We start from the raw sequence: 22,547 nt of genomic DNA on the forward strand, positions 1-22,547 counted from the left end.
GTGTGTGTGTGTAAGATAAGTCTTTCCGCTCCCGGGATTGGAAGGACTCCTTACCCTCTCCCTTAAAACCCGCATCCTTTCGTCTTTCCCTCTCCTTCCCTCTTTCCTGAAGAAGCAACCGTTGGTTGCGAAAGCTTGAATTTTGTGTGGATGTTTGTTTTTGTGTCTCTTGATATGCCAGTGCTTTTGTTTGGTAAGTCACATCATCTTTGTTTTTAGATATATTTTTCCCACGTGGAATGTTTCCCTCTAGTCACTTACGAAATTTGTTATTAACAATCCGAACGAATTCAAAAGTAATAGCAGTGTACATGACCACAACACTAGGAGAAATGATGATCTTCACTACTCAAGGTTAAATCTAACTTTGGCACAGAAGGGGATATATTATGCTGCCACAAAAGTCTTTGGTCACTTACCTAATAGCATCAAAAGTCTGACAGATAGCCGTATAGCATTTAAAAGGAAATCAAAAGAATTTCTTAATGGCAACTCCTACTCATTAGATGAATTTTTAGATACAGTAAGTGGGTAATTTCCACGAAAAAAAGGTGTCATGTAGTATTTTGTGTAATGTAATATTTTGTATAGACACCTTTTATTAACCTGACAGATTCCACATCATTACAAAGTGTTGTATTCATGATCTATGGAACAAGTACTAATCTAATCTCACCTCTGGAATGCCTTTTCTTCAACCGCCCATGAGCCACACTGCCATTTGGAATCCACGTGCAGCACTTGCTCAAGTCACTCGGTGCAGAGCAAGTGCAACCCCAAATCCAGGATTTTAACTGTCTACTACCCTGGTTACTGCTGAGGCCCAGTGTCATTTTACATTTCATGCAGTACAGGAGAGATTGCACTCCTGCTTGTTTGTAATTCGACATTTACAGACATTTTATAAGTGCACTGCAACTATGTAGCTGTCTTTACAGGCGGGTCTAGTTCTGAAAGTGCTAAATTTCTTGTCTGAGCGCCTTTAATTTCTCAAACATTTGTACCCAGCAGATAAAGTCATCCAGAATACCCAGGATGCCCTCCTCCAACTAAAATAACTTGGAAACGAGGTGTCTTTCTGCCAGGTACCTGGGCACATGGGAATTGTGGGGAACAAAAGGGACAATCATGCTCCCAAGGAACTGTGTCATGATCCTCAGGTATTTCAGTGTGCCATCTCCCTGCGTGCTATCACTTCGCTGTTTAAGTAAAAGATCATGTGTTGATGTGAAGATGAGTGGCTGGAAGTGACTGACAACAAGCTCCGTGTAGTAAAGCCCACAACTCAGCCACGACATACTTCCAGCAATGACAAAGGGACAAGGTCCTTCTTACTTGTCTTCACATAGGCCACAGTCCCATGACTGATGGATCCTTACTCTGACAAGAGGACCCTCCAATGTTTAGTGCTTGTTGAGTGCAGATCACTGTGCGCCACATTTTATTGTACTGCATTTTATTTGTCAACAAGAACTGTGGCAAGTTTGCAGACAGATCTGCCCCTTATTTTAAGCAATATTCCAACAAATGTGGTTAAAGTTTGAAAGTTTTGTGAATTGTCCATTTTTTACAAGATTTTAGGGAGATGTTTTCACTGTGTCAACAGGGTGACTGATTCACCCAAGTTTTTTTATAAGTGTCAGCCAGTCACATTTCCCTGTGTTTTCTATTAGCTCTTCTGTGTGGTAGTTTTATGTATAGCTACTTTATCTCCTAATTGGTTTTAGAGCATGTGACACTGAGTGACTGTATAGTCATTTCAAGTGCATGAGTGTACAACAATTTTGTTTATCTCCACATTCGTTTCTTTTGATAAATGCAAGGGCATTTTGATGACCTCGCTGTTGGGTACGCTTGAGGGAGATGTTTACTTTTGAAGTTGTGAGAATGCTTATTCCGTGAAGAGTCGAGAAATATGTAAATTCCTCCCACAAATATCTTCTGAAATGACTGCAGCATTAAAATCAGAGAATTCGAGCTCATAAAAGCAGTAAGTTTTCCAACAAACCAGACATGAATACAACAGGAAACAGTGAAATGATAGTGGTAACACCACACACCATATGGTGGGTCATGCTGCATAATTCAGTTGTACTACTAGTATCGCTTCTTGTTGATGGAGTAGTTGCTGCACAATGTCACTGCAAATATTATTGGCCTCATTGTTGTTAACTCAATTTTTATGCCATTAATCCCAATTCTGTACATTACTTTTTGCGATTCATCTTCAGTCAATAATTGCTGAAATACCAAGAAATGGGAGAGAAACAGAATACACTGATCACAGGAGATAGTAGGTAACACAGTGGTTTCAGTCAATGGACATACCACAAGGCTGAAAATAAAAGAGAGCTTGATGTTTGGCTTTCTGTCTAGAGTGTGGTCATTAGAGGTAGTGCAATAGGTGGATTTGAATCCAAAGCCTCCCCATAATGTGTCCACTGAATCAGCTAACCTGCCACCTTGCTTGGTCAGAAATGAGGCTATAGCCTTATGCATTTCTTTTGGGACTTGAGAGGCAACATTACACAAGTGGATGTGGGATGGTTTTTATTTACATTCACCATCAAAACTGAAGATATTATATAGTATCTGTACAAGTTCTGGCAATTTACATCTGATGAAATAGCCACACCACCACCTAAATAAGTTGGAACAGTACTAACTTTTGTGCTTAGTCTTAATCTTCTGACCTCTGCAATAACAACACATTACAGATGTATCAATTGGCATAATTATACTGATATTACTATCTTCAATGCACCAAGAACTATCCTCTTCACTAGACTGTTCTTGTACCGTAACTACAAATCCGATAACTTATAATGTTGGAGACTTTCCTTCAGATTATTTCAAAATTTTGTTTAAATTCACAGTACGCTAATCAAAGAACGACATTTAACTTTTTTGTAGTAATGATGTGTTTTTATCTCTGTTTAACAGATGTAGTTCACACATTTAAGAAAGACATACAATCACTTAATAATAAGGCACTGGATCACTTTTGGCTGTTTACAGACACTTATTAATGCACTGCCTGGAACACTTCATAAAATAATTAAAGAAAATGTTGACACAACATTCTCACAATAAGCAGTAGTTCTCTCAAAACCAATTTCTTTGTTTTAGCTATGTTGTTCAAAAATATGATTTTCATATATCTCAAATTCACTCAAGGAAGTTGTTATTACATTGCCAAACAATTAGGAAATACTATCATGTCGTAACACAAGCAACCACTTCTGCAACGAACAAATCATACGCACACTTTATGAATTTTTTTAAACAAATGGCAGTCATTACAACTGGAGGTTTTGTTTTATTTGTAGCACAACATACATTTACAAAACTATGTTTTCATTTGTTTTGTAACTAAGTCACAATTGTATTTTCTAGGTCATCTTTGTGACTTTCATTGTTGTCCCAGTCAACTATGTCATCACCCCAACCATCACTTTCGGCCAACCACTTATCATGCTCTGAAGTATCAACAGCAAAGAGCCTGGAAGTAACCCCATGAGTCTGTACACCATGTTCAATGTCCTGATCTATCTGTGCAACTGGTGGCTTTGATATTACTGGCTCCATATCCTGGAAATAGTTGAATTCATCTTGACTGCTGGTAGGAGCACTTTTAATATCCAGGAACGAGATATCATGTAATGTCTGTGATGGTTTCTCTTGATTCCTAGTGGATGGCTTTGGTTTCTCTTCTAATACAGAATCTTGAACATTACTCTCTCCCTGAAACAAAAACAAAATATTTCAGTCTTATCAACATAGTGCACAATCTCTTCATCTTAGATTACATTTAAATACAAAAATAACCCATAATGAAGGGTAGTTGGCCAAGTACAAAGAGAAAATGTAATTGAATCTTTATCAGTAAACAGTACAAAGTTAATGTGATTCACCAATTTAGGGTAATTATTAAATCCATAAAACATTTCAAAAAATCAGTACATACAATCGTCAAGTACAATGTAACAAATAGTACAGTATGTGAATGTTTATAAATGTTCTGGGTGTGTCTACACTTCTTCACACAGCACACATCTAATCAGACCATTTCTGCCCACATTCGACCCTGCAGTGACAGTGTGAACTGCTGCAAAGCAGTGTAGCAAATCTTCAAAGTTCTATGGTCGACGTGGAATATAAATGCTATCCTTGATGTAATCCCACAAAGAAAAAATAATTCAAAGCATCAAGTTCAGGAATGGCAGTGGCCACTGGAGTAGTGCCAGATCAACAGCCTCAACATGACTTATCCAGCAATGTGGTAACATCTCGTTCAGGTAATCTCATATGCAATTGTGGAAATGTGAAGGGACACTGTCTTGTTGAACCCTGAAATCCCTGCTATCAGTTTCAAGATGTGGCATTAGCCACAACTGCAGCATTTCAAGATAGGTGATACCAAAGGCTCTCCTCCAAGAGAAGAAAAATACATAAACTGTCTTGCTGGGCACAACACAGAACAAATTAACTTTCTCATAATTCTGGGAATGATTGACAGTTGCATGTGGATTGTCTGTCCCTAATATGTGGTGTTATGTCAGTTGACCTTTCCCAAAAGATTAAAAGTGGCTTCATCACTGAAGATTAACTTGCTAGCAAAATCGTCATTTTCAAGATGGTTCTGCGTATCAATGCAAAACTGCAGAGGGTGAATTTGTTGTCATGGCTTATGGTTTGCAGGGGCTGCAAATTCACTCTCAATCACTTACACAGGATTTTCCACACTGCTGGCTGAAGGATGTTAGGACTTCACATAATCACGTCCCTCACAAGGTCCACTGTCTATTGCGACAGGCCTGGTCGGCTCCAACATTGTGCATCACACAAACAACCATCCTCCTCTGCTGTGCTGGGAAACTTTGAATGGATAGCTCTGCCCACTGCCAATCAGTAATGTGTGTGCAAATTCTTGCACATAATATGCTTCATCTGCCTGGTTTGCCATGTATTAAAGTGATAGATTGTGTTTGCATGTGACAAAAATAAAACAATAAAATATTTACTCAATTAGTAATGCACGGTATTTTGACAGTTTGTTTAATGTGAATTTGAGGAAAATGGTATGTGAATTTGAGGAAAATGGTACGATGATCTACGTAGTTGTAGCATAAACCAAGTAGTTTGACACAAAACTAGTATATAGACATAGCATTAACAAAAGGTTCCACAAAATGTTGATTATTTCAATTTCTAATTTGGGCCCCATATTTTTATTTTGGAAATCTGGTCACACTAGACTACGGAAACTGACGACAAATGGGCAACTGGCTCAAATCCTATCTACAGGGCAGGCAACAGAAAACAGTGTTATGGTAAAAACAAGCAGGTAGGAGTGGACGAGTCTGACTGGGGAACAGTACATTATGGATTCCCACAAGGTTCTGTCCTTGGTCCCCTTCTACTTCTCATATATACACTCGCGTTCAGAAAAAAACAGAACACCTTGAGAAAGACTAGAAATAGGAAGTTCATATTCACACGACATGTACATTAGTATATTCCAAAGAAATGATTAGCATTTTGTCACCTAAATTCAGCATGTATTCTGTTGCCTAGTAAGCACAGGGTTCTCTATGGGCCCCGATAACTTGTTCCACAGGTGATGGCATCAACGAGTATAAAGTACAAATGGCGTCCTGTTTTATAGCCACCCATGCTACATTCACCTGGTTCTGAAGTTCATCTGTGGTTGTTGGCACTGGGTCGCCAATCAAAAATGTGTGGGATAAGGTGAAATGTGGAAAGGGTATGGCTACGGGTCACAGGATATCAGTCACATAGGTCAAACTGGTCACAGTGCCCTGGACACGCACCAACAGTGACTTGGAGTGGTACCCAATATCACCCAATACCATAAGGCCTCGAGTTGGCTCTGTATGTCTTGCACGAATGCAATCACCAAGATGCTGCTCCCCCTAACTGCAGCAAACCAAAAAGCGGTCATCATTTAAAAAAAAAAAAAACCACCAACAGAACCTGGACTCGTCCAAAACACTATTTGATGCCATTCCTTTCCCCAGCAGCATTGTTCAATACAACACTGCCACCTAACATGTTTCTGCGCGTTAGTCAAAGGTAGGCGAAGGAGACGGCGATGTGCACGTAACCTACGCAACAATAAACAGTAATGGACTGTCACCCCTGATAGTGTACGATGCGTTAAACTTTCCCATGGTTGCGCCAGAGCTGGAAAGGAACCAGATCTGACATGCAATACCATTTGGATGAGGTGTCGCTCTTCTTGAGGGTGGGCTGGGTGGTGCGATGTGACCCATCTTGTCTTGCCCTACAGCCTTCTGTGAATCATTCTGACACACAACGTGAGAGTATAAACGACCTACCACTTTCCTCAAACAAAGCAAGCAACTTTACAATGTTTGCAAATGACACAAATATTGTGACAGACAATAAAATATTCACCGACAAAGTTAAATGCCAACCAATTACCTGCAGATGTTCTGAACTGGTTTACAGTAAATTCTGTATCAGTAAACTTCACCAAGACCAATAACATTCATTTCCATTCTGGCCACAAAAGCCCACAGAAGATAAACATTGCCCATGAGAGCCAGTAGACACAGAAGGTACAATACTTTAAATTCTTAGGCATCTACATAGTAGCACTCTTAACTAGGAATGCCACATCCACCAAATCCTGAAAAGGCTTAGCTCAGCAACATTTGTCATCAGAATAACTCCCAAAATTGAGGACCGGTGTCTCAAAATCTGCTACTTTGGCTACCTCCATTTACTTATTTGTTGCGGAATACTCTGGGGTAATTTATCACTATTGATAAAAGTCTTTGCAAGTCATAAAAACATTATCCAAATATTGTATGGAGTGCCTCCAAGAACCTTATGTTGTAATCTTTTTAAGCAAATAAGGCTACGAACCACAACCTCAAATATCTCTTTCATGCTTCACAGTCACCTTCAATATGAAATGAATGTCATCCCATCATCATAACAAGAGGGAAATGTGCTATGTACTGTAACTTAGGGAAAAAACAAAAAAAAATCTCTGGTGCAAAAGATCTAAAATACATAAGCACAATAATCTTCAGCCCACTTTCAAGCAGTATTACATGTCTATGACGTAATAATATACTATTTAAAAACAACCTACAGGAGTTCTTGCTCGGAAAAAGTTTTTACTCTCTACATGAATTCTTTATCATAGTAAGATAACCCCCCCCCCCCCATGAACCATGGACCTTGCCGTTGGTGGGGAGGCTTGCGTGCCTCAGCGATACAGATGGCCGTACCGTAGGTGCAGCCACAACGGAGGGGTACCTGTTGAGAGGCCAGACAAACGTGTGGTTCCTGAAGAGGGGCAGCAGCCTTTTCAGTAGTTGCAGGGGCAACAGTCTGGATGATTGACTGATCTGGCCTTGCAACATTAACCAAAACGGCCTTGCTGTGCTGGTACTGCGAACGGCTGAAAGCAAGGGGAAACTACAGCCGTAATTTTTCCCGAGGACATGCAGCTTTACTGTATGATTAAATGATGATGGCATCCTCTTGGGTAAAATATTCCAGAGGTAAAATAGTCCCCCATTCGGATCTCCGGGCGGGGACTACTCAGGAGGATGTCGTTATCAGGAGAAAGAAAACTGGCGTTCTTCGGATCGGAGCGTGGAATGTCAGATCCCTTAATCGGGCAGGTAGGTTAGAAAATTTAAAAAGGGAAATGGATAGGTTAAAGTTAGATATAGTGGGAATTAGTGAAGTTCGGTGGCAGGAGGAACAAGACTTCTGGTCAGGTGACTACAGGGTTATAAACACAAAATCAAATAGGGGTAATGCAGGAGTAGGTTTAATAATGAATAGGAAAATAGGAATGCGGGTAAGCTACTACAAACAGCATAGTGAACGCATTATTGTGGCCAAGATAGATACGAAGCCCACACCTACTACAGTAGTACAAGTTTATATGCCAACTAGCTCTGCAGATGATGAAGAAATTGAAGAAATGTACGATGAAATAAAAGAAATTATTCAGATAGTGGAGGGAGACGAAAATTTAATAGTAATGGGTGACTGGAATTCGAGTGTAGGAAAAGGGAGAGAAGGAAACATAGTAGGTGAATATGGATTGGGGCTAAGAAATGAAAGAGGAAGCCGCCTAGTAGAATTTTGCACAGAGGACAACTTAATCATAGCTAACACTTGGTTTAAGAATCATGAAAGAAGGTTGTATACGTGGAAGAACCCTGGAGATACTAAAAGGTATCAGATAGATTATATAATGGTAAAACAGAGATTTAGGAACCAGGTTTTAAGTTGTAAGACATTTCCAGGGGCAGATGTGGACTCTGACCACAATCTATTGGTTATGACCTGTAGATTAAAACTGAAGAAACTGCAAAAATGTGGGAAATTAAGGAGATGGGACCTGGATAAACTGAAAGAACCAGAGGTTGTACAGAGTTTCAGAGAGAGCATAAGGGAACAATTGACAGGAATAGGGGAAAGAAATACAGTAGAAGAAGAATGGGTAGCTCTGAGGGATGTAGTAGTGAAGGCAGCAGAGGATAAAGTAGGTACAAAGACGAGGGCTGCTAGAAATCCTTGGGTAACAGAAGAAATATTGAATTTAATTGATGGAAGGAGAAAATATAAAAATGCAGTAAATGAAGCAGGCAAAAAGGAATACAAACGTCTCAAAAATGAGATCGACAGGAAGTGCAAAATGGCTAAACAGGGATGGCTAGAGGACAAATGTAAGGATGTAGAAGCTTATCTCACTAGGGGTAAGATAGATACTGCCTACAGGAAAATTAAAGAGACCTTTGGAGAGAAGAGAACCACGTGTATGAATATCAAGAGCTCAGATGGCAGCCCAGTTCTAAGCAAAGAAGGGAAGGCAGAAAGGTGGAAGGAGTATATAGAAGGTTTATACAAGGGCGATGTACTTGAGGACAATATTATGGAAATAGAAGAGGATGTAGATGAAGACGAAATGGGGGATATGATACTGCGTGAAGAGTTTGACAGAGCACTGAAAGACCTGAGTCGAAACAAGGCCCCCGGAGTAGACAACATTCCATTAGAACTACTGACGGCCTTGGGAGAGCCAATCATGACAAAACTCTACCAGCTGGTGAGCAAGATGTATGAGACAGGCGAAATACCCTCAGACTTCAAGAAGAATATAATAATTCCAATCCCAAAGAAAGCAGGTGCTGACAGATGTGAAAATTACCGAACTATCAGTTTAATAAGCCACGGCTGCAAAATACTAACGCGAATTCTTTACAGACGAATGGAAAAACTGGTAGATGCAGACCTCGGGGAGGATCAGTTTGGATTCCGTAGAAATGTTGGAACACGTGAGGCAATACTGACCTTACGACTTATCTTAGAAGAAAGATTAAGAAAAGGCAAACCTACGTTTCTAGCATTTGTAGACTTAGAGAAAGCTTTTGACAATGTTGACTGGAATACTCTTTTTCAAATTCTAAAGGTGGCAGGGGTAAAATACAGGGAGCGAAAGGCTATTTATAATTTGTACAGAAACCAGATGGCAGTAATAAGAGTCGAGGGGCATGAAAGGGAAGCAGTGGTTGGGAAAGGAGTGAGACAGGGTTGTAGCCTCTCCCCGATGTTATTCAATCTGTATATTGAGCAAGCAGTAAAGGAAACAAAAGAAAAATTTGGAGTAGGTATTAAAATTCATGGAGACGAAGTAAAAACTTTGAGGTTCGCCGATGACATTGTAATTCTGTCAGAGACGGCAAAGGACTTGGAAGAGCAGTTGAACGGAATGGACAGTGTCTTGAAAGGAGGATATAAGATGAACATTAACAAAAGCAAAACGAGGATAATGGAATGTAGTCAAATTAAATCGGGTGATGCTGAGGGAATTAGATTAGGAAATGAGACACTTAAAGTAGTAAAGGAGTTTTGCTATTTAGGAAGTAAAATAACTGATGATGGTCGAAGTAGAGAGGATATAAAATGTAGACTGGCAATGGCAAGGAAAGCGTTTCTGAAGAAGAGAAATTTGTTAACATCGAATATAGATTTATGTATCAGGAAGTCGTTTCTGAAAGTATTTGTTTGGAGTGTAGCCATGTATGGAAGTGAAACATGGACGATAACTAGTTTGGACAAGAAGAGAATAGAAGCTTTCGAAATGTGGTGCTACAGAAGAATACTGAAGATAAGGTGGATAGATCACGTAACTAATGAGGAGGTATTGAATAGGATTGGGGAGAAGAGAAGTTTGTGGCACAACTTGACTAGAAGAAGGGATCGGTTGGTAGGACATGTTTTGAGGCATCATGGGATCACAAATTTAGCATTGGAGGGCAGCGTGGAGGGTAAAAATCGTAGAGGGAGACCGAGAGATGAGTACACTAAGCAGATTCAGAAGGATGTAGGTTGCAGTAGGTACTGGGAGATGAAGCAGCTTGCACAGGATAGAGTAGCATGGAGAGCTGCATCAAACCAGTCTCAGGACTGAAGACAACAACAAACAGTAAGATAAAATAATTTCTGTGTATTCCTCCTCCAATTTATCTTGCTGCTTTAATTACATTAATTTGTGTTCTTTAAGTTAAGAATAACATTTTTTTAAATAAATAACTGTTAAGATATAATTTTCATATATTACCTAAACACCTGTTTGTAAGTGTAATTAGAACTTACTTATAGTCATTTTTTTTATTATTATTATTTTCTAATTTGTATTCTTAATCTGCATTTGTGATTCTGTTTGACTCATTCCACATCCATGCATTACCGTGCAAAATTTATCTACAGGATAGGTATTGTAATAAATAAATACACCGAGGTGGCACCCTGAGTCATGGCTAATAATGTTTTCCATGATAATGACTTCAACTGATTATGTTAATAATGGAATCCTAAGGTTTGCATCAGTACCTTCGACTGATTGAAATCCATGGAGTGTTTTGTCTCCAAGCAAATGCTTACTGACCATCACTTATGTGCCCAGTTGGCCTAAGAGTGAGTGAGTGCACATGCACGCATTCGTGTGTGTGTGTGTGTGTGTGTGTGTGTGTGTGTGTGTGCGTGCGTGCGTGCGTGCGTGCGTGCGTGCGTGTGCGCGCGCGCGCACGCACTCGACTTTGGTATTCCAAGCAGCATCCTTGCACAACTCTGACAGTGGACTGCAGTTACACTTCGTTGCAAATCACTATTGACACTGGGGAAATATAAGCACATGTCACATGCTTGACATAAGGACAAATGTATCACTAGTCAATAATGCTTCTTACCAGGTGCCACTGGCAGTAATACATACGTTCTTACAATTTACTGGATGTGACAACATAAAGCATCACAATACCAATGTTATTTTTCAATACTCTCAATGTGTGCAAACAATTTCTCCACCTTCTACAGTTATTTTTTATGCAGCTTTGTGTATATCTTTAATAGTGTCCTGTGAAATACTCTGGATGAATACTTCTGGAAAGTACTTTGTGGAATACAAATAATGGAAGGGATAAAAGTAAAAACCCTTCATATAGTTGAGGTGCTGAACAGCTGATAGGGACACAAAGAAAATTAAATTGTTACCAAGCTTTCAGACAATGTTCTCCTTCAGAGCTAACTAATACAGAATATTCTCTCTCTCTCTCTCTCTCTCTCTCTCTCTCTCTCTCTCTCTCTCTCACACACACACACACACACACACACTGGATGTCAGGTGGCAATCCTGTGATGTTTCTACAGATATTTTCAATTCTATTTTTACTGTATGTAGGTGCAATGTGGCGAAGCAAAGACTGCTCACAGGGTGGAAGACAAACCCCAGATTAATACAGTGTGAAGTTCAATTGATCTTGAAAGCAAACAGAGAATCATCAGCACTTTTGGCAACGATGAGTACAGCTCATATGAAGTGCCAGATTGTTTTCACATTTGTTTCTGTATTTGCTTTTTGTTAAGATCCAAGAAATGTGAAATTCACTAATTCTTAGTGAAAAATATGGTATACTCTTCTTCTGCTGATATGCCTATGTCACCAACCGTTTCAGACACCTTTATTCACATATCACCCAATTCCATGACATCTTGCTTGTAGGTCATCCTTGAAATAAGTATGGCACATCTGATTCAGTAACCCATTTTCTAACTATTGAAAACAAAGTAGCAGACTCTTCATAAATGATAGTTGGGATAATTTCCAGTGTCAATAACGTTTTCAATATGAATTTTATGACAATACGTAGTTCCTCTTTATCCGTTTGAATGAAATGGACTCAACATGAACAACGGATGGTGTAAACCACTCACACTGCATAGTTAGGGCACTAAGTGATAGACACACAAACATGACAAAATGCACAGTTAAGATTTTAGACAACACAGTAACAAAAACACACCTAAACACAGGATGTCTGTTGGTTCTGAGGAAAGACATTATTCAATAGATTAGCTATGAATTCCAACTTAATTTTATTCCTGACTACCGCTTAATGCCTCAACTATACAGGAACTGTTACCTTTACTCTTTCCATTGTTTATCTTCCACACATACAGTACTATATCTATATCATCATCATCATCATCATCATCATCATCATCATCAATGTTAAAAAGTCCCATAACAAAACTATTATTTAGATAAAGCTGACATTTACTCGAATCTAAGCCACACTTTTTTTCCGATTTTTGCTATCCAAAAAACCGCCTGTGGCTTAGAATCGAGTGCAAAGTAAGTTGAAGTTCTGAAAAATGTTGGTAGGTGCCACCACAACTAACTTCTGCTGTTGAATATATGTAGCACTACACAGGCATACTTTGCAGGCACAAAGATAAATACTGTCACCAAAACCTCTATGTCAGTAAATTAATTTAAAAAAAGGCTAGAAGATGAGCTTTTTTCTCCACCCCGAGTTTCGACTACTGCATTTTCATACATTATCCAACAAAGTACATAGAAATTTCATATGCTACATCTTCGAGTGTAGTAGCGTTTCAAATACTCGTAGCAGCAGAAATAAATTTCTTTACACAAAAATACCAACAATGTACAAGGCTTTAGGATTGTTGCACGAGTTGATACGCTGGGGCTCATTAAGATTTCACATAGCGGTACCTATTGCTTCGTGGAGTTTTGTGAAGAACTTTCATTAAGCTGCCAAATTCAAGAGGGGAGTTATCGCTTCTGCAGAAGAAAGTTCTAATCATGCCACAGGTTTGCAATACGGGATTGCTGAGAGCAACGTCAGGCGATGGTGACTGCAAAGAGACAAATTATTTGAATGTTCAAGTAGCAAGAAAGCATTTAGTGGGCCAAAGTGTGACCGATATCATGCACTGGAAGTGATTTTAAATGAATTAGTTAAGGAATAGCACCAGAAATTCCTGCCCGTGAATGCCGAAATTTTAAACATTAAGGCACATGAAATTGCCAGAGAGTAAAAAATCGAAAATTTTAAGGCTAGTAACAGCTGGATTGATCTGGTTTTGAAGTTCTGGGGTTTTTCACTTTGGAGGTGAACTTCAGTTGCACAGAAGCTGCCGAAAAATTATGAAGAAAAACTTGTGGAATTTCAGCGCTTCATAATTAGGCAGCGCACAGAAAAGCAATACTTTCTTGGTCAGATAGGAAGTGCTGACCAAAATCCTGTATATTTTCACATGTAGTCAAATTATACAGTTGATGCCAAAGGAAAGAAATAAGTGTTCTTACATCAGGGGGGGTGAAAAACAGCGGATGTTTGTCATGCTTGCTTGCACAGCAGATGGACATAAATTACCCCCATTCATAGTTTTCAAGTGAAAGACTTTACTGAAATTGGAAGTGTTTCTAAAAACTGTAATTGTATGAGCAAATGAAACTGGGTGGTTTTCGGAGGACATGGTTCTGGAATGGATTGGACGTGTGTGGAATCTTTGTCCTGGCACAATGCTTGGTTTATGCAGTCTGTTGGTATTAGATGGGTACGCAGGCCATACAACACCTGCAGTAAAATGAAAATTAGAGGAAAGCAAAATGGACTTGGCAGTAATTCCAAGTGGGATGAATTCAATTCTGCAACCACTAGATGTCCGTTTGAATAAACCATTCAAGGGCAAGCTTAAACACATGTAAACAGACTGGCTTTCGAAAAGTGACAGGCAACTGACACAAACAGGACGTGTAAAATGGGCAAGTTTGTCAAAAGTCCATCAATGGTTTTATGATGCATGGAAGTGTGTTCCAAATCAGACTGTGCAACAAGCATTTAAAAAATGTTGGATATCCAATGCACTAGATAGTATGGAGGACGATGCTCTGTATGAAGAAATGAGCAAAAAGTATCGAGTGATAGCAATTCAGAATCATGACTGAGATTTTAAACATTTCATATAAGATATGTTACAAACATAATAAAATTTTGTTTTAAATTTCATTGTTTGATTTCTAAGTGATTTTCATTCTTATTTTATAAGTGTTGCACAGGATAGAAAAATTTGGAGAGCTGCATCAAACCAGTCTACGGACTGAAGACAACAACAACACACACTGCATTTGAACTCATCACTAAAAATCTACTACAAAAATCTGACTGGCAAGGCTGTTTGTGATGTATGTCAGCATGGCAAACTCTACGTTCTGAATTTTTTCCTACCTGTGACAAGAGACAGTTGCTAATAGGAACTTTTATGAATCGTGAATCACATGCCGTAAGAATAATATGAATGTAAACACTATGCCACGTATTCTTTCGTGTTTACTGCTATCTCATTTAAATCCTGTCTGCCTAATAAACTACGAAACTAGAGTGAGATAACAGCAAACGCGGAAGAATATACATATCATGTTTATATTCGTATTATTCTTATGCTGAACAGAGATACAGTCAAAAATGAAGCACGAGAACTGACCAGATTTTTAAATCTAAGATGACCCTAATTTCTGTGCAGAATGTAATGTACTAAAGAAGCGTCTGCAAAGATTTTCAAATGGAGAAACATTTTCGCTAAACTCTCATTCAGAACATCTATCATAAGCAGTCTATTATTTGGTTTTTGTTGATCATTATCACAGAAAGCAGCCGTGTAAGTAACAACAAATAGCAGTCTCTTGTCATTGTTTCACTAATGAGACAATTCCTCTCTTTTTTTTTATTGTAAGCAGCAGTAGCACGCACAAAAGTAAGCCGTACCACAAGCGGCAACAGGTCGTAAACACTCATTATCAGAATGCGACAAACAACACATGACAAGGTACAATAGTGCATTTTCAGCTTAGAGTGATGTAAACACCTATAACAAAGAGAATGGCACTTATCACACCAAAGCAAAATAAGCAATCGATTCAAACCAGACAAAGCATGTGAAAAAGGAAGGGTACCTGTATAAATACAGATGAAGCAGCTGACACATAACAATGGCTACCTGGTAAAGCTTAAATGCTAAGCTTACGACTTGAACCAAACTACTGTAGCTATATCTTCACCCATTCAACCTAAATTGTCTCTCACGCTACAATGGACTAGCTTTGTTTCGATTTGGAGGTGCGGTCTAAAACTGCCCTTTCCCCTTGAATTTCGAGGCTCAAATTTCAGGTGCTGCTTAGATTTGGGAAGTTTTCCCCCTCGATTTTGAGTCTTATTTTTCAGGTGCGGCTTAGATTCAAGTAAATACGGTATGTTATTACACAACATGTATGAACGTAATTAAAACAAAATGTTATGGATATCAACAGCATTTTTATGACAGGCCTGTAAAGTTTCTCCTTATCACGTGTACAAAACATAACAATGAAAGTTACAAATGAAACCTAAGAAACATAGCTGGCAGTGCTGTGATTTCGAATCTTCACATAAAGTAGCTCATGAACAGACATAAAAACATTTTCATAGCTCATAATTAAGTATAAATTTTTCATTATTTCTTTATCATCAAAAATCAAGGTTAATGAATGAGATGCTGACAAATTGTGGAGGTCAATAAAGTAATGAAAAAAGAACACAAAAATTTCTTCTATTTACCAGGAGTAACACATACAATTCTTATTATAGGCAATTTTAATAGTAACATTGCCCAAGGGGCCTTCATTGTTAATGTATTCAGCTACAAACAAAACTTTTGATAATCAAAATATCCACGGGTGTACTGCCGGTCCATAGTGTCCAACGGGCACAATATTTCAGCGATCTGGTACAGACGTCGAGATACTGGGACAGCGTTGTTAGAGAGGCCATCGAAATTCGCACCAATGACGACCTCATAAACCGTGACTATGGCTATAATCTTAGCAAGGCTTGGGAACCAGCAATTGGGTTAATCAAGAGTAAATCGAGCAAACGCATAGTTGTGAAGAGCATGGCGGACAGAGCCATCACACCGACGTCATCTCAGACGCCGTCGCAATCTGTTTCACCGCGCTACCGTGGCGCGGGGCGCGGACGGCGGAGGGAGCGCGCTGCGGGCGGAGGGTATTTAAATCGGCCGCGACCGAACCCAGTTCCCCCTGAGCAGCCATAGCGTACGGATCTCCGTGCCGGCACGTTCACAGGAGCTCAGTCCGTCAGTTCACCTGATGATGACGACATGTTTGATCGCCGAAATATTGTGCCCGTTGGACACTATAGACCGGCAGTACACCCGTGGATATTTTGATTATCAAATACGCCGGGAGAAACTCAAGAATCACAAAACTTTTGATACATATTGTCAACATCCACTCTGAAGACCCCTTGCACATGTCCAATGTACAAGTATTTAGTCCTTACTTTAAGAAATGGTGTTACAGCAATTTTGACCTAAGATCACGATTGACCATTGTTTTGTGCAGCCCAGCTGAATTAATCTGCAGTGAACTTTTAGTGCCATATATGACTGTGTCATTGTATGCATTTCTCATCATTAATTCTCAGTTTTGAGTTAGAATGTTCCTTGGTCACAAGGACCTGTCAGCATGTTGATATTATTAGCACAGTCAGTAGTTTTTCTTAGGCAATTTATGAGAAAAGCAATTTCAGTGAAATAACAAATTCTTCCAACATGAAAATAGAGACTGAATATTTGCAGTACTAATAGCTAACTATGAAAATATTATCTATATACGTAGAAATAAATCAAGGAAAATGAGTTAGAAAGTTATATATGATATATGGATAAATAAAATAACTTACAACCCTCATCCCTACACACACACACACACACACACACACACACACACACACATACTCTGCAAGAGCACAGTATAACTTACATTGTTTTCCCAGTCAGACCAAACAGCAGTTTCCTCATCTGAAGAGCTATGATCTTCTCCACCGTCAGGGGAAGGTCTCTCAGAAAGCTGCACATCACAGCTAGTAATACCATTTGGATCACACTGTAGCTGTGTGGCTCTGGACTGATGCCCCACAACCTGTGTAAATTAAAAGATAATGCAACCAGGTTCACTTCACACACACACTATCCACCCTTTTCTTAGAACGAATAGTTCAAGCTTAAGCAAATGTAAATCATCATTCCTTTAGAATAGGCATAAAGTAAAATTGTACTTTACCTATTTTAAATATCACCAGAGAAACTGTACACAATTCCTCATTTTTATAGATCTGAAGGCTTGTATTACACATTTCATGGGCGGAAGGTGGTGGTATCCCACCATTCATTAATACTGACGTGTAAAAATTTAGTTAAAAATTCTTGTAAAGGATTTTTGGCTTTTGGCTTCTGCATCCAAATAGCCTGCAAAAGAATAATATACAGAAGATTTCTTTCTTCTTTTTTATTTGGGAAGGACCTCATCAACCAAAAGTTTGTTTCACAAGCCTTTTCCATCTCTTTCTGTCTAATGTGTCCTAGTACCTTAGAACCAAGGAACAAGTACATGTGTCTGCTATCCATACTTGCTTCAGATACCAGGAGAGTGCCACCAACCTCAACAAGAAATTGTGCGGCAGAATCTATCAAATGCTTTATATCCTCCACTTAGCTTTGGGTTGTGCTTATTGTTTTCTTATTCTGAAATAAGTGAAGAGACTGTACTGGCAAATAACAGGATTCAAGTATGATTCCCACAACACCAGAAATGACTAGCAATTCCTATTACGATGTGAGAGTCCTGCTGTCAAAGAAGCATAATACACGGGTGTAGGGTGCCTGCCCTATGAGAGGAGGCAGATATTATCCTCCCTCAGATCTCTGGTCTGAGTTTTCATTTGTTTATGCTTCTGGCCAACTGCCTCTTTATGGTGTCCGCACCATAGCAACTAGAAAAAAAATCTATCAATATGTTTTGAATGTCTCAAGAATCTTCCTGTAGAGCATGAATAGAGTTATTTATGGTTCTATTTCTACTCTAAATACCTTGTCAGTTCTATCTGTAGTGTTGTCACGTGTGGGTCACATGACTACAAATACCAACAAAAGGTCACTGCACTATGTCAATCAGAGCTTTGATGTTACAGATTCAAAATCAGTATTCCGCAGATTCTGCAATTACCGCAATGGATAGAAAAGAAAAATAGTGTCAAGAAAACTTATATAATGTCAAGAACAACCTTACACCAGAGAAGCACACTGTTTTACAGAGGGAAAATGCTGCTTTCTTCTTCTTCTTCTTCTTCTTCTTCTTCTTCTTCTTCTTCTTATTATTATTATTATTATTATTAACAAAAATATTCATTTTCTTGCAGCTTAATTAGAGCCAAAAGAAGAAAATAAGCAAAGAACGTCTCAGAAAAAACTCTGTTGACAGTTTTTCAAAAGCAATCATTCCAATCAAAAACCTCTTATTATACAGAATAAAAAGTATTTATTCTCTTTCAACAGTTTTTAAGTTTCTAATGATGTTCCTAGGGCAATGATTATGTGATGATGTCCACTTAAAACAGGCGAAACCCATTATAAAATCAAATTGTGTGTGGCTTGAAGTCATTTTATCTGTATATTATACAATAAATTTTCTCTGTTCAACTTTTATAAAAGATTTTAACTAACTTCAACATTAGTGCTAACACATGTTGATGTATACACACCAGTGGCCGACCATCAGTAAACAGCCGGGCCCGTTTTCCTCCTATGACAGCTGCTGCACCCAGTACAGGAACCAGTTCAGCAAGTGCACAAAGTGTTGCCGTTACTAATAGGTCATTTGTATCCTTTATTCCTACCAACAACTGAAAAATTATAATTTAATTCACTTACATTATGAGGACAAGAGTATTAAATTATACACTGATGAAATTTGTTATTAACCATCCGAACGAATTCAAAAGTAATAACAGTGTACACGGCTACAACACTAGGAGAAAGGATGATCTTCACTACTCAAGGTTAGATTTAACTTTGGCTCACAAGGGGGTAAATTATGCTGCCACAAAAGTCTTTCGTCACTTACCTAATAGCATCGAAAGTCTGACAGATAGCCATTAGCATTTAAAAGGAAATTAAAAGAATTTCTTAATGGCAACTCCTTCTACTCATTAGATGAATTTTTGGATATAGCAAGTGGGTAATTTCCCCAAACACACAAAAAAATAAAAAAAATTAAAATATTAAGTGTCATGTAATATTTTCTGTAATGTAATATCTTGTATAGACACTTTTTATTAACCTGACACTTTCCACATCATTACGAAGTGTTGTATTCATGATCTATGGAACAAGTACTAATCTAATCTAATCTACACAATATTAATACAATAAAAATTTGAATTGTAAGAGAATCATTTTGGATTGTTCTCTACTCTACAAACAATTTATAAATACAATTGGGAAGGTGAAAAATCTAAGAATTTAGAGCTAGTGACCATATGGTTATGAACACTCATTTATAGACATTGATAATTATTATGAAATATATGACTTTTCTCCCTACACACTTCTGTAAAAGAACACAATAATCAAAAAACAACTTTAAATTTGAACTTAATTGTTCTTACTCAGGCAGTAACAGGTATCCAATTTCTGTAACTGCAATATATTTCTCTAAAATTTATCACACTTAGCACCTTACAGACTGCACAGGCTGACATAGAAGCTGAAATACCACCAGCACTACATACAGCACAATTTATCGGTTCATACCTCATTTTCAAGTGCTTATTTCCCTAATGATACACAAGTCTTCCATAAACAGAAAACTTAAATCATGCAGATAAACAGCACTGCATGCTGATAACTACAAAAATTAGCTCCCATTTTCATACATGTGGGGTGCCTGTACCATTACAGTAATAGTTCAAATGCAAACAAGTTTAAAAGGAAGTAAAACACATTCTGTTTGTAAGGAAAGATTGCACAGCAGATTTCTCATTCAGAGATAGCACATTTGAATGATATTCTTTTTTTCTGAAGGAGAAGCGTGTACCAGCAGGTGTCAGAATAAATAGTGGCAGGATTTTGGTCTACTGAGACTGTGTCCGATGCTCGCATTGATCAGGATCCCATTTCTGACACCTTCAGGGTGAAGGCCACGACCTTGTCTTCAACGTCTCCATGAAATTATCTTTCCACAAGAAAACACCAGACCAAATGTTGCCCACAATGCTCTGGCCAGCATATCCTCTACATATTTCACCCATTGAAAATGTCCTGTTATGGATTGTTAGGAGACTGGCACACCACCACTCACCAACCACTACAAAAAATGATATCTGGTATACATTTGAAATAGCACAGAATGATGTTTCAGACTTCAAAGCTCAGTTCAACTCAGTACACAACAATGTTAGAGTCAATGTTGCTACCAGAGGTGGCAGCTCTTGTATGCAAAACTACGCACCCAATACATCCCAATATAAACAAAAAATTTTATTGTTTATCCTTCCTACTAAACTACATACACATAATAAGTAACTTTATGTTACTCACTATTCTTCCTGGTGTTGCAATTTTAATGGGCAGCAATGTAGACGTATGTTCACTTTCGAACTGCTCCAACAGGCAGCAAGAGTCTCTCTCTCGCACATCAGTTTCTCCTTATTTATGTCAAAGTGAGGTCCTTTAACTTTAAACTCGTAGGTATATCTACTTTCCAGGAGCTTCCTTCACTCATTTCCTCTCATTTTTCAACAATACTTTCCCCTTATTCTTTCTCTCCCTCTCCTGCCATCTACTTAATTAACATTGTGTTAACTGGAGAGGGAGTAGGAGCAGCTACTCATTTTGGGTGATGATTCATCCTGTCGCATGCCAGAAGTAATTTCTGGGAATCATACATTCATCCCACTGCCGTGAGTAGATGCATTAATGCTTGTGTGTGGCTTTGTTTGCCTGTATCCACTTACACTAAAAAAAGCCTGGAAGCTCAGGAGGTAGTCAAGTTCTTGTGCTGTTACTTGTGACTGTGTGTTACACATCAATTATCAGTAAATGAGTTGTGCCTCTCCTTACTTTGACTAATGCTTTCTATCCTGTAACAAAAGTTAAAGTATAATAACATGGAAATCAGACTGTAACCTTGAAATATATTAGTCTTATTGAAGCCCCACCTAATTAGGTATGCCGATACATATTTATACTCTACTTTCACCACATCACAAACTAACTGCAGTAGTTCTTGAGAAAAATTTCTATAATCCCTTTTTTACCAGACTGTTAATCTTTTTGCTCATGAAATAATGCAACTGACAAAGTAACACACTTCTTTAACAATGTTATATCTACAAAAGTTTGACTTCCTAAAACAGTTTGCACACAGTTTTCTTGATGAAAATTCAGTATAATATTCTCTAGAATAATGTCACACTCTGGTGATAATATACTTTGTAAATCACAGTGAGGACATGAAATAGGTTGCTCACATGAAAATGCCATTTACACTTTCACTCATCAAGCACTTAATTTTTTAAAAAAACAGGACTACATTAGGCTTTTTTTACTTGATCAAAACACCTGACAATGAATCACATCTGTTTGTCAAATAGAGGCTTTCATAGCATTTGTGATTTACCAGAAGACTGATTCACATTGAAATTGGTAAGTGAAATGAAGAAAGCTCCATGAATTATATCACCTAATGTAGACAGGAAAACGTTCTGACTAAGTTGAAAAAGAGATGGATGGCTTTAGTTTCAGGGATGGAACAGCATGATAAACAACCCCCATTTCTCAAAGTAGTAGGATGAATGTACTTAAAATGGACTAAATACCTACCAGACCTATTATTAAATTGTCACCAGAATGAATCTCTCAGTTTGCAGAATAAAACACTGTGCTGGACTAGGACTCGAAACTGGAACCTTGCCATTTGTGGGTAGTACTCTTATTAACCGAGGTATTAACTCTAAGCTCATGAAATACCCACGGTGTTCCAGTTCTGTCAACACCTTTCTCCTACTATCCTAAGTTAACAGAAACTGAGGTAGCACTATTAAAAGAAAGAACATTGCAGAGAAATGGCTTAGCTGTAACCTAGGGATTATTTGCAGAATGAATCTTTGACTTAGGAACAGAGAGTAAATTCCCATATGCTTTTAAACATAACTCAATAAAACCCCTACCAAGGAAAGGCATTCTAAACATCCCTCCGATAGTAAATCAATACCTATTCTTGCAGCATTGTCAAAGATACTTTTGTACAATGAATAAACACTTGT

At 38.3% G+C, this 22,547-nt stretch overlaps 1 protein-coding gene across 3 annotated transcripts in view; it reads right to left on the reverse strand.

Annotated features, from left to right (window-relative positions):
* Positions 1-3,299: 3,299 nt before the first annotated feature.
* LOC126298098 (protein-associating with the carboxyl-terminal domain of ezrin) overlaps positions 3,300-22,547 on the reverse strand; it is a 106,458-nt gene continuing 87,210 nt past the window's right edge. For all 3 annotated transcript variants that reach the window (XM_049989417.1, XM_049989419.1, XM_049989418.1), the window contains exons 9-11: positions 18,984-19,124; positions 17,207-17,365; positions 3,300-3,744 (exon numbers count right to left, since the gene is read on the reverse strand). In XM_049989417.1, the coding sequence (XP_049845374.1) occupies positions 3,373-3,744; positions 17,207-17,365; positions 18,984-19,124 (672 nt within the window). In that variant the 3' untranslated portion in view covers positions 3,300-3,372. The remainder of the gene's footprint in view (positions 3,745-17,206; positions 17,366-18,983; positions 19,125-22,547) is intronic.

Source organism: Schistocerca gregaria, chromosome X (genome assembly GCF_023897955.1).
Source record: "Schistocerca gregaria isolate iqSchGreg1 chromosome X, iqSchGreg1.2, whole genome shotgun sequence".
Lineage (NCBI taxonomy): Eukaryota > Metazoa > Arthropoda > Insecta > Orthoptera > Acrididae > Schistocerca > Schistocerca gregaria.